The sequence below is a fragment of the Lycorma delicatula genome, chromosome 2 (assembly GCF_047948215.1).
Source record: "Lycorma delicatula isolate Av1 chromosome 2, ASM4794821v1, whole genome shotgun sequence".
Taxonomy (NCBI): Eukaryota; Metazoa; Arthropoda; class Insecta; order Hemiptera; family Fulgoridae; genus Lycorma; species Lycorma delicatula.
The window spans coordinates 65,649,778-65,663,119 of NC_134456.1; the positions used below are offsets into that span (position 1 = coordinate 65,649,778).

At 30.7% G+C, this 13,342-nt stretch overlaps 1 protein-coding gene and 1 long non-coding RNA gene across 3 annotated transcripts in view; one reads left to right on the forward strand and one right to left on the reverse strand.

Moving 5' to 3' along the window:
* LOC142318883 (uncharacterized) overlaps positions 1 to 12,514 on the forward strand; it is a 36,729-nt gene extending 24,215 nt beyond the window's left edge. Inside the window, exon 4 of the long non-coding RNA XR_012755066.1 lies at positions 12,430 to 12,514. This is a non-coding gene — a long non-coding RNA (uncharacterized LOC142318883). The remainder of the gene's footprint in view (positions 1 to 12,429) is intronic.
* The window catches only part of LOC142318881 (RNA polymerase II-associated protein 1), a 97,690-nt gene that overhangs the window by 11,113 nt on the left and 73,235 nt on the right, over positions 1 to 13,342 (reverse strand). For both annotated transcript variants that reach the window (XM_075355501.1, XM_075355502.1), the window contains 2 exons: positions 6,456 to 6,592; positions 957 to 1,077 (listed from right to left, as the gene is read on the reverse strand). In XM_075355501.1, the coding sequence (XP_075211616.1) occupies positions 957 to 1,077; positions 6,456 to 6,592 (258 nt within the window). The remainder of the gene's footprint in view (positions 1 to 956; positions 1,078 to 6,455; positions 6,593 to 13,342) is intronic.

Below are 13,342 nucleotides of genomic sequence, written 5' to 3' on the forward strand. Positions count from 1 at the left end.
TACCTGAATCACTTTGTATTTACAAACAATATTGAAAAAAAAAGAAAAAGTCTACCTTAAATCTAAAACAAGGTGACTATTTCAAATGTTAATAATAATAATTATTATTAATATTACTGGTTTTACTAGTTTTGTTTTTAGCTTGGGAGGTTTTACAGATTGGTGGAATTTTTATCTCTTTTGATCTTACTGCAATATATTCCAGCATTTCAATAAAATAACAAAGAATATTTTGAAAGACTGGTTGATCCCCAATCAGTAAAATTAGTAAAATAGAGGAGAATAGTTAATGCATCTGTAGGTGAAACTAAACATATACTAATTAAATAATGGTTTTTATAAACAAATTGATGGAACAGCAAGAAGTAACTATTTCTGGGACCCTAGTTAAACTTAATTTAAAGATGAAAACTAAAAGAAAATTTCAGTATTTCCCATGAACTTATTTTTTAATGCTTCAGATCTACTGATGATGACTGTCTTGTAAAATGCCCAAATAGTTTTGGGTTTAAAATAAATTATTATTTTTTGTAGTGTTTCTGAGCACTTTCGTATATTCTGATATATTTAAATAATTCTTTAGCTTAGTTCTATGTATACGTTTCACATTGCATTACTTTTTCAAAATGTTGTAACTACAACACAGTAAGAAATTACTTTTATTAACAAACTAATTACTGAATTTATATGTTTAAATTTTTATAAAACACACACATTCTTACTTCTGTTTAATAATCATCACAGCCAGCATGTTATGTACAATAATGAAAAATGCATTGTTTCAGGGCATTATAATGAGTTTCTGTTTGAGGAAAATAAAGCTTAGAAAATAAATGATATTTTTAAAAGATCAGCACAAGCTGGAATGACATATAAGTGACAAATTGTATCTCTCAATTAATAATGGCTCATTTACTTTAACAGTATTTCTTTAAAAATTAAAATTTTAAACTTACAAGTCATAAAATGAACTGAGACCAAGCACAGATCCATCCAGGTCTAATCTCTGGTTTTGTGTCATCAGTGTTTTCAGCAATTCCTTTAGTAAATCACTCACATCTCTGAATAAATCACAACCTGAAAAAAACTGATTCATTATAAATATTAAACAATATATTTACCTAAATAAAGTGTATGGACAGGAGTTGAAATATCTAATCTTGTCTTACTGTTGAAAAAAAACCCAGCAACCTTGATTATATGAAACTGTTCCATTTCAATACCAGGATATTGATCTTTAATTTTTGTAATACAACTTGAATAATTTTTCTAGAGGTCAAGTACTATATAAAAGTCATCTAAAATGTGTTTACAATAACTTAATTTTTATGTTTAATTATTTCCATACATATTTCAGCATTTATTTTTTTAAAAATTAATCAATGTTTCATAAACACTGACTTTTTAATTATTGCCAAAATATGCAAAAATCAATTGGTTTTATTGGTCTTATTCAAAAACAGTATGTTCCAGTGTATCACAATTAAATGAGCTTCAAAAAACATATTAACCCAGTGAGGCTGCTAATCAATTTTAAAATGCCATTTTTGGATAAAAAATTCATTAAAGAATAAAAACATCTAATAACAAAAAGTGGTTATGAACAGGGGTGCAGAATATGTCTGAATGCCTGAACAAGGTTCAGGGGGAAATTTTAGCCAGGAAAAAATCCACAAACAATTTTTTTAATAAGGAAAAAATAATTATTTTGGGAAAATTTAAAAGGTTTGCCTAGTAAGGGGTGTTTGGCCCAGAGTGGGCAGATAAGAAATGAATGGGTACAAAGTCAGCCTAATCGGTTTGTTTAACAAACAGACACACAAAGTTTTTTTGTCTGCTTTCTGCTGCAAATAGGGGCAAGTTGGGCAGGGTAACTATTTCATTTTCACTGCAAAAAATATTGTATGGCTAAGCCGCTGATATGATATTTTTGTGCTGGTTGATGAATGGTTGATGACTGCCATTCATCAACCGGCACAAAAATGATTCTTGACTGGCTACAAACAGCTGGTGTTCTAATACTTCTTTAGGTATTAATAATTATTATGGTACTGGTGCATAAATTTTGTTAGCTTCATACAAATGATATTATTCAAGCGATAACAACTAAATCACATTAAACCATATTATACAAAAGTACTTAATACATAAGAATTACTAATGTTTTTCATTTCTTAACTTAACTACTTACCAAAATTTGAAATTGGTCTTTATCAGTAAAATGCGTACAATGTGATGACTCATTTGTTTGTTTCCATTTTTACTGCATAGATTGGTGTGGAGGGGTGGGGTTATACGGTTGCCAGGTTGCCTGCTGTGACCTGTCATCTCATACCTCTTGCTTCAATCATGTCAGTTTATGAGTACCAAGTGGACTAGGCAACTTGTTCTTGTTTCTTTCGTTACGGTTGTTTATTACTGTGATTTTTAAGTTTATATAGTATGTTGTGTTTTGTATCATTTTCAGTAGTGACTGTGGTAGGTAACTGGAACTAAAACTAATTAAACATAATATTTAACTTTGTATTTACCACTTAAGTAACAGTTAAGTAATACTTCTGAACATAATAAAAATAGTAATAATAAAGTTGTATTTTTTTAAATTAAGTGGTAAAATACTATGTTATAAATATTTAGTTTAATTAGGTATCTACCTACCTATATGTTCTCAATTTTCACTTCATTGACAGTGTATGTAATTATCATCATTAGTGTTTACCTGTAATTTAGTGTAATTATCTGTACCATAATACTATAAAATATAGTCTATTTCTTTAAGTGCACAATGTCAACTTTCAAAAGTAAACAAGTCAGTTGTGTGTTTTGTGAATGGTGAGGAAGAAGAGTAAAACAACCCAGTGAAAAATCCAGACCAAATGATGAAGGAAGCATTTCTGAATTTTTCAAACCATTAAATGTGACAAGTGGTATTGAAAATGAATCTGTAACAACAGATCCTGAACAACAGGAGGAAGATGTTAAATCTTATGGATCTGATGATGAACAATCTAAAAGAAAAAAAAAATAAAGGTTGATGAACAACCAGCCAACCATCCTATACAACTATCATAACCTTCTTGCTCAAAATCCTGTGATATGGCTTTTTTAAAAGAAGTGAAAGCAAATATGAAGGGCAGTTATCTGACAAAAGTACCAACTTTAACAAGTCTAAATGAAAAATTTGATGCTGCATTCCCTGTAATTAAGCAGGAAAAACCCAAACCAAAACCTATAATGAAAGTGACACAATAATTATCTAAAGGGTTTGAAGCTAAATTAAAACTTATCAGGGTAAGTAAATCTCTTAATGAAATCTATCAATTGATGCCATGTTTAACAGAGGAAGATGACAAAGTTTTATGTATGCCATGAATATCAAACTACAAACATATTCCCAAAAATGTTACATTCCTAAAAACCAGTAAGTTTGGGATATTCACACTGCCAAATGAATATCACATGAGTAGTGATCAGAGAACACAATTTAGAAAATAAAAAACTCATTTGATTGACATTTAAATTCTGATGCCTACATATGGTGCTTTGAATTTTGAAAGTTGTCTGAACAAAGAGTACTAGAAATGAAGAAAGATCATGAAAAAGTTGGACTAAGAGTCACAAGAACAGTGTATATTGCTGTAAAAGAAGCCAAGGGGATAAGTATTTTGAAAGAACGTTAAGTTTAAATGTATTAAATAAAACAGATGTTGGTGAAGTTAATCATTCAAGAGAACTTTTTGGTGAATTCTGGCAAAATATATTTTTAACTATGAATGAAAAAATATCTGATTTTTTAAATGCTGAAAACCCCATCACTAACCGGTTACCCTTGATATCTGTAACAACAGACAAAATTACTAAGCTTCACTGAACATATCAAATAACATGTCTTACTACTCTGGTCAATGGAGTGCAGATTTGCATTAATGTTGATATCTTCCCTCATGGCACTTCACATAAAGGGAATCCTCTCACAGAAAAAGTTAAATTTGCTTTAGATAAGTAAAATAAACATTGACAAACAACTGAACAGCATGGCATTTGATGGTCAGTATTTTGACCTGGGAGTCCCTAAGAAAATTACTGTCAATTATGTCAAACCATTGATTTAGATTTTTTAATCCTATTTGGGACATAGCTCACAGATTGGAGTATATAATAAATGAAAGTTTAGGATGGAAAGAAAAAGGATGTAATTGGCTGAGCATTCAGGTACAGATATTAAATAATCTGATGAAAAGTTACAATTGGGGGATTGGGTTTGAAGAACTAATCAACATAGCCGAAGAATTAGGCATTGGATTCATGAACCCAAAATCATTTCAGCAAACTAGATTTTTGTCCAAAGCAAATTCACCTTTGAAAGGGACTTTGTCTTATTTTTTATGGATCTTCAAAAGAAAACGGAGAGTATAAAAAATGGTAACACTGAAGCAAAAGAATATTCAAGGAATTAAAACAATTTTCAAATCTTGACTTTATTTATCAACTTCTTGGAACAACTGATGTTCTTGAAGAACTGACCAAGTTCAAATCCAAGCTAAAATTGGATTCCTGACCAACAGGAAAGCTAAAATTCTTTGCAAAACAATGTTTAAAAACTGTCTACTGTTGGAAGAAAGCTATAATACATCCGGTCAAACTCAAAAAAAAAAAAGAGACCAAGAGTTATAGGATGAAGAAACAAATGAAGTGAACGATTGTCAACAAACAGCGTTAACTGGAGATTAATTCAAAAGACCAACAAAAAATCTAGAAAACCTGTGTGTGCTGATTCTAGGGAATCTGGAAAACAGAATCTAAGAACCAAGTATTGTAAAAGACATGCAACTGTGCTTTATTAGCATTTTTTTAGAAGAAACTGGATATGAATTTGACCAATGTATTATCAAACTTGTAGAGTGGATCAATAAAAATAGTGGTTGTACCTTCAATCATGAAGTCCTATTAAATCAGCTGAAAACATTAAAAAGGAAAATTTTACAACTGGATTACTTTAAAGACATTTTCTCTCAAGACGCATCAAAAGCTCAACTTAAGAATCTTGACCAATCTCTGCTTGATGAGGACAACAGATAGTCTGGAGGCATTTAAAAACTGTGAGGTATGTGATCAAATACCTGAAATGATCTTCTTGTTAGAAAACTGTTTGAAAGTTTGTAGTGAAGCAGTGTGCGAGTCAGTTAGGTCTGTAACAGGAAACCACCTTCATAACAGGAATATTAAATTTAACAGCCTATTTCATGAAGTTTTTGTTTCTGGGAATGGGCCTTGCTGCCTTTCGACTTAAGGTTTACAAGACCTCTACGGACAGGCTACATCAAGATAAAGGAAGACTTCTATTTCTGAATGATAATTTTCAAAAGAACTTGCAGGCAAAGGACTAGACAGAACAAATATAAAAAGAATAATAGCTTATGCATATGTAAATGACTATCAGTTCTTGATGTTTTGTTAAATATGAGATCTTTTAAGATTGATACTTTTAAGTTTTATTTTTGAGTCAAAATCAAATTTACCTAAGTACTTAAATAAGATTGTTTCCAAAATCAGATTTCCATTATTTACATAAAAATAAATTACACATAACAGCGTATAGTAATCAGTATTAACTGGTGGAAGCTGGAAGAATGTCTAACAATCATTATTAATCACACACATTACCAACACAACATAGGCAAAGCTAAGAGAATTTGCACAAATATCATGTTTTTTTTCTTTCAAATCAATATTTAATGTACAGGTTTTTTACATCCATATTGAACAGGAAATTACAATATTAGCTATATGAATGTGGATAATATCACAAAGTGTGATTGGGGATACTTTTAGTGAAAAAAATTGTGTTCTGAGGAAATTTGGTGTGCTAAAACATTTTCTGCACCACTGGTTATGAACAGTTTTAAGATAATTTATATTCTGTCCGAGTAGTGTCACATATTTACCAGTAATTTCTGTTTTTACATAATTTGTTATGAATATCGGTCAAATTAATGTGCAATTGCCATCCCCAATTTGATATGTTGGTCTTGAACTGCAAACATTGGTGACTGCATGCAAGATATGGAGAGTATTGAATAACAGCCCTAACACTGGCCTAAGTCATATATAATCATGAGTCATCAGTGAATAAATAATGACTAATAATTGGGTTGACTATGTGTAACACAGTCACCCAATTATAAAGAAACTGCACTAAGTAGAACACGACTGAATACCAAATAAATACTCATTACTGGTATTTGTTCGGGCTCCTACACAATTCTATCTTTGTCATCATGATTAGATATTTATAGATTACACAAAAATTGTAAATATGATAATTAAATAAATAAACTGTCTTATAATAGCTAATAATGAAAAATAACGTAGTAAATTTACCAAAATATTCACAAGGAAGGTTATTCCTTTCTAAGATAAATACAAAAAGTGTAAATTTCAGTACAATGAATTACCTGCCATGAACATACAACAAAGTCTACAGAAACGTGCCGTAATAGGTGTTATACTAGCAACTTCTGGCTGAAAGTGTTCTAAAATCAGTACCCACTGCAGACTGCAAGTTGCAATAATAACTGCATCATCTCCTTTTCTAAAAATTTAATAAAAATTATCATAATATTACTAAATGCGGTTAATTATGTATTTATAATAAGGTGGAAATAAGTGGAACATAGAAAATTAAGTTAACTCATGTATAAACTATTAAATGTAATAAGAATTCTAATTATTATAAAAGTTAGGTCTACCTGGTGACAACAGAGGCACTTTACATGTTGACTGAACTACTCATGCTCACTCAGTGGACTGTGATTGGCTCTAGTTGTGTGCACACAAACTACACTTCAGAAAGAGTGGAGAATTTTTGGTATAGTTTCTAACAATTTAAACTTTTTTCTTCCTGTGGTTATATGCTTAATAGTAGTTATGTGAAGTTAGAATTAACATTGAGGTATAAAATAGAACATTTGCTGTGTATGTCATAAAAAAGTTGTTTAAAGAGAATAAATTAAAATTAACAAATTTTTTTAAAAATTTCTACAAATAATTAAAGCACATTGTTAATAATGTTTAAAAGTTTAAAAAACTATTATTCATCATGCTGATCAAAATGTTAGCAGGTAAGCTTGGAACAAATCATCTGATTTGGAAGTTGAGAGTTCCAGCGTTCAAGTCCTAGTAAAGGCAGTTACTTTTATACGGATTTGAATACTAGATCGTGGATACCAGTGTTCTTTGGTGGTTGGGTTTCAATTAACCACACATCTCAGGAATGGTAGAACTGAGACTGTACAAGACTACACTTCATTTACACTCATACATATCATCCTCATTCATCCTCTGAAGTAATACCTGAATGGTAATTCCCGGAGGCTAAACAGGAAAAAGAAAGAAGACGAAGGTATGCTTGGTAAAATTGAGATTAAGATCTACTAAAATTTCACCTTTTTACCTAAAGTAATGTAAAAAGATTGCAATCATTAAATCATTCATAATTCAACAATGCAGTTTCTTCGATCAAAATATTTTGACATTCTGACTGATATGTCTATTTTTTAAATATTTTTATTATCAAGAGACTTACTAATTTAGTTTTAAACATGGAGGTTATTTAAAAGTTGTAATAAGCAAGATCTAATATTTTTTAAGTCAATTTTGTTTTCAAAAATCAAGATAACACTACCAAAATAAGGCTTAAGAAGATTTATTAGTTCGATACCTTTCTCATGAATTTTACAGTAATAAAAAAAAATTACAATCATAGTGATATAGATCAATTAATCCAGTACATTTAATTATTTATTCTCCAATAACAGCAGGATTTCTTTCAATTATAGTTACATGTAAGAGAAGAAATTTATAGCAAATGAAAATCGCATGTCTGACCATTTCAAACTCAAAACCTATTGGATAAAAGACAGAAACTACCACTCCACTGGTACCACTATCTTTCATAGTCACTTTGTGGAATGGTATTATTTATATTTTCGATCTTAATAAATCTCTAACTCTAACATTTGCTGCATATGAATAATGAACAGTTCTATTACAAAAAAATTTTCATTGAATTTTTGTTATAGAAGTTTTCTTTATAATTAACTACAATTAAGAACTTATCAGTTAATTAACATTCACAGAATACACATTTAATTAGATCAAAGAACTACATGTAACCACTTTTACTCTTGGCCTGTAAATGGGGTTCCTCCTCATCATTAAAAAAAATTTTACTAAACTGAATAAAATAAAAATGTTATTAAATATGAATGTTTAAATATATATTTTTAAAAATTCATATTTGTAAATTAATGAGCACAAAATATTCTAAAAAGATAGTTGTCGATGTATATTTATTAAATGAAACGTTTAAAAATTTTTTGAATTTTTTTCTTCTATAAATCAATTAACCTAAAATAATCAAAAGAGTATATATAATAGTATGTATACCATACTAATATGTAAAATTTAAACAATCAAATAAAAGGTAAAAAATATTTAAAATTTAAAAAAATTATAATTTCAAAGTGGAACAAGTTCCTTGAAGATGATTTTTTTTTTAATAGTGTTATTACAATACATTTTGTCATTCAATGAAAGTAAATCAATATGTTAGCATGATATGACTAGTACAAACTCTCACAACAGGTGTACCAAATATGGTTGAAATGTGAAGGTAGGTAGGTAGGTAGAAACATTAAAAAAAACTGATTTTTAGGAATAGCAAGTTAATTTTTCCACTTTTATTTTCTTCTTTGATTTCTTAGGTACTTTTTTCTCTTTCAATAATCTTTTATTCTCACAGATCATCTTCTTTCGTTTACTTCTTAGAAATCCTTTCCCAAAACTATATTTTTCTGTACAAAACTATTAAACCACTTGCTTTGTTTCCACAGCATCAAATTAGAAACTTTTTCAACTATTACAGAGGCAAGTTAATAGCTTTCATTTATACCATTAGTTACAAATTATTGTTACTAAATGTTGTACTTTTACATAACTGTTTAAATCCTAAATCTATTACACAAATGTAATGAAGTTGGAAGACAAGCTTCACTATGAGTCAGATTTGTGTCACAAGCTAAAGTAACACTTTATACACAGTTTGTTAAAAACAAAGATTTTGTATAAATTTAACACTTTAAAATACTTTAAGACTTTTGTATCATTTAACACTTAAAAATGATTGAATATCAAACTTATATTTAATTATGTGAAAGGAATCTTTTTTTTTTCATCTTTTATGATCACACAGGGTAACTTTAGTTTCTTCAAAGGGATTGTGCAGGTCTTACGGTCCTCCCAGTACTTTTCCATACATTGCAATTTCCGTGCCCTTTCTGGTGTTAAAAATGTTTGGGTTGTGACTTTCTTTCTTGTGAAAGTGAAGCGAGTGTTTTTGTCCTTGATTTTTAATTTAGTCTTATGTTATCTGTGGTGTCTTCTGGTGTAAGATCAATTTCCTTTAGATCCACTCTTATTTCTCTGATCCATCTGCATCCTCGAGTCAAGATTGTACTGTACCAGCTGTTTCAGAAGTCTTGAATCTTGGATCCTCATGAGGTGTCCAAAGAATCCTAGTCCCTCTTATGCATGGTATCAGTGATGGGTTCTACCTCTTTGTACATGACCTTGTTGGGTATGATTCACAAAAAGTATCAGAAAGACGACTACCAGTCTTTCTCATACTTTTTGTTGATGCAGGTTCTTCCAATTCTTCTTCTGATTTTCTGGAGTCTGTCAGTCTTTAATTTTTCATTCAGGTGGAAGAGTGTTTCTGCTGCATATGTAGCTTCCGGTTTCACAACTGTGTTGTAGTGTATTATTTTTGCATTTATGAGTAGACTTTTTTACTGTAGGTGTACTAGGTTAATTTTTGTGTTTTAGCTAGTTTGTTTTTAGATTGAGATTTTTTTTTGTTTAGGTTATTTGTTATTTAAATTGAGTTACTACTTTTAACTTTATTATCACTTATGTTTACTTCTTTTAATTTTGTTGGTTTTTGGGGCATAATTTCTATCTTTTCAAATGATATTTTGAGGCCAATTCTATTTACAAAGTTTTGAAGATCTGTGTTTTAGCTTCATCGATGTCATTTGCTAGCAGTGCCACGTCGGTGAAACCAATGCAGTTTATTTTGATTTTTTGGGGGCCATCTTTTAGTAATTTTCTCATTACCATTTCCAGAGCACAGTTGAATAGTAGTGATTGGAATCACCTTGGCGCAGACCTGTTTTAATCTCAAATGGTTCTAAGAGTTCGCCTCTCAATTTCACTTTTGACTTAGTATTTGTGAGGGTCAGTTTTATCATATTTATTAATTTGGGATGTAGTCCAAGGTGTCTTAGAATTTTTGGTAGGGATTCTCTGTGGTTGCAATCATAGGTTTCTTGAAGTCCAGGGTCTGAAACTTCTCTGGTGTTCTAGTTCTTCCTTGAGTTGTAAACCAATAATGTTGAGGATGATTCTTGAAAGAATTTTGTACGCTGTGTTTAGGAGTGAGATTTCCCTGTAGTTGTTAGGGACTGTTTTGTCAACATTTTTGTGTAGCAGGTGGATGAGGGCTGTTGTCAAGTGTTCTGGTAGTACTTCTTTGATCCAGATGATGACATGCTGTTGATGAAGGGTGATTTTTGCTCGTCTTCCTGCATGTTTTCAGATCTCTACAAAGATTTGATCTTCACCCAATGCTCTTCATCTCAACCAGTACTTGGTAGATTTTTTTATTGTGGGAGGGTTGATGTTTTCTGATGGTTTTGGTGCCAAAGTTTCAAAATTCTGTTGGTTCTTCAGAATTTAGGAGTTTGTTAAAATATTTAGCTAGGATTTCCGAGTTGTCTGTATTGTTATAGGTCAGATTATGGTTTTCATCCTTCGTTAGTAGGGTTGGGGGTTCATATTTTTTGTTTAAGTTGTTTTTTGAAGGTTTTGTGATAGTCTCTCGACTGTTTTTGTTGGAATTCTTCTTCTGTTGATTTCAGTATGTCTGTATGGTGTTGTCTTTTTATTTTGCTAAGGGTTCAGATGGTTTCTTTTCTTTGTTTTACTAAATTTTGGAAGGATGTTTCTGATTTTTAGGATTGATGTCTTAGGATTGATGGCAATTTTGGGATTGGCCTTGCTTGATGTCTCTCCTCCACTGTTCCTCAATTGATACTTTTTATGGGGTTTTATTTGGGCCAATGCATCTACGAGTTTAAGGCTGTTGACTAGGTCTTCAAGTTTATCCATGAATGTTATTCTTCAGTTGCTTTTTGGTAATTTTCATTAATGATTAGCTGAGTAGGGTTTATTTTACTTTTAGTTTTAGGGGCTTATTTTGTTGCTTCTTTTGGGGAGTGAGTTTAATTTTAATTTTGACTACGTAGTGGTCTGAGCCTGTGTCTACTCCTCCGAGGATTTTTATATTGTAGATCTCTTTGTGGTGGTGTTTGTCCATGAAGGCATAATCTATGTGCTATTCTTCTTTAGTGTAGTCAGGGTGTTTCCAGGTTTCGAGTTTTGAGGCTTCCTGAGTTTGAGTTTTCAGAGACTCCAATCTCTGTTTGTTTTCATTACACTCTGTTTTCTGTTGATGTTGCAGTATATTCTTTATCTGCTTAACTGAACACTGAAGTCTCAGATTAGTTATTTAACATGATTTTTGGGGATGTTATTTATGGCCTGGTCGAACAGGTTTCAGAACTTTTCTGTTTCTTTACGATCTTTTGGAGATTTGATTTATTGTTAGAGGGGCCAGATGGTGTATGGGGATGGATGGTGTAGATTTTATTAGATGATTTTAGGTTGAGTGTTAAGGTTCTTGGGGATTATGACTTGAATTCTTGTATGTTATTTATTATTTTGAGGATGACCAAAAAGCCTGTTCTAAACTGTGAGACACTTTTCATCACTCTCCAGGTATACCTTTGTAGAGCCTATATCTCTGAGATTCCATGGCTTTCTGGTCACTTATTTAAATCCTTATCTTATTTAAATGAAGAGATTTTGTGTTGATCCCTTAGGTTGGGATCAATTATTTGGGGGGTTGGGGGTTTATTATTTTCAGTTTACCAGTCTGCATGAGTGAGTTTAAATTGTGATTGGAAATGTAGATAATTTGCTTTGATTTGATTTTGGATTTTGTATTGTTCTTGTTTGTATGTGTGGGCTTAGGGCATTCCAATGCTTCCGATTGCATGTTATCTTCTAAGTGGCAGCCCACCGTATTCAAGTGCTGCCTTCTTTGAACCCTGGTGTTGCTTGGTTCAGCCTGTGGAGGAGTATTCCTTAAATCCCTTTCACGGTTAACTGACAAGTGGTCACCTGTGGTGGGACTAGGTCCCAAGTTACAACTCTAGATGTGATAGTGGGGTATGACTTAATGATAGATGAAGTTGTAAAGTTTGTTTAGGATCAGTTCACCACAATAACTTCTCCTATTTGTTCCAGATATATCCAGGCCACCACATGGAAGATTGATCTAACTCTTGTTAAAGTTATTTTGGAAAAAAAATAAAAAATAAACATTATGCCCTAGGATCATTTTACTGTATACTATATAATATTGTGTACATATATAATTTTTTTGAAAATTCAAACAATTCATCAGCATATTGACCACTGTGCTAATTAAATAAAAAAAAATAACAAAAAAATTAAATTAAATCACCAAAACACAGTAACAGTAAACCTAAAAAATACTAATACCAATAGTTGACTTTCACAGGATCTCGTATCATCAGTCGGTACACAATTTTATAAATAAAACAAAAAATCTGATGTGGACACTACTTGACTTCCTTGTATACCCATTAAATTAAATTACATATACACATTTTTTTAAATGAAAATACATAAAATTTTATTTCATTAATAACTTCTGATTTTTTTATTTTTTTTTATTGTTATTATTGAATTATTATTGATTGTAATTTTTTTTACAATCAGAGGTTAATAATTGTTGATAAATCAATATATTTAAATAAAAAAAAAGAATAAAAAAAAGGTGATGAAGTTAGATTCCAACTGATGTGGCTTCCCCTTGTAAGAACCAAATAATTTTTATTAATTAAATTTTTATTTGGCTATAACTCTAGAACCAATGAAATCAAATACCACTTATGATATATTGTTGAAAAGCTCTCAATGACTTGTTACTGCAGTTAAAAAAAAGTCCAAAATCCAAATTTTTTGTTTTTAGGACTTTTTTAGATACTTTTTGTCCAATCGATTGCAATCAAAAGGGGAGGTGCAAAACTAGATGTTACAATAATTCTAAATCCAATATTTCAACATCCTACGGCTAATTGTTTTTGAGTTATGTGAGATACGTATGTACATACGTACAGACATCACGCTGAAA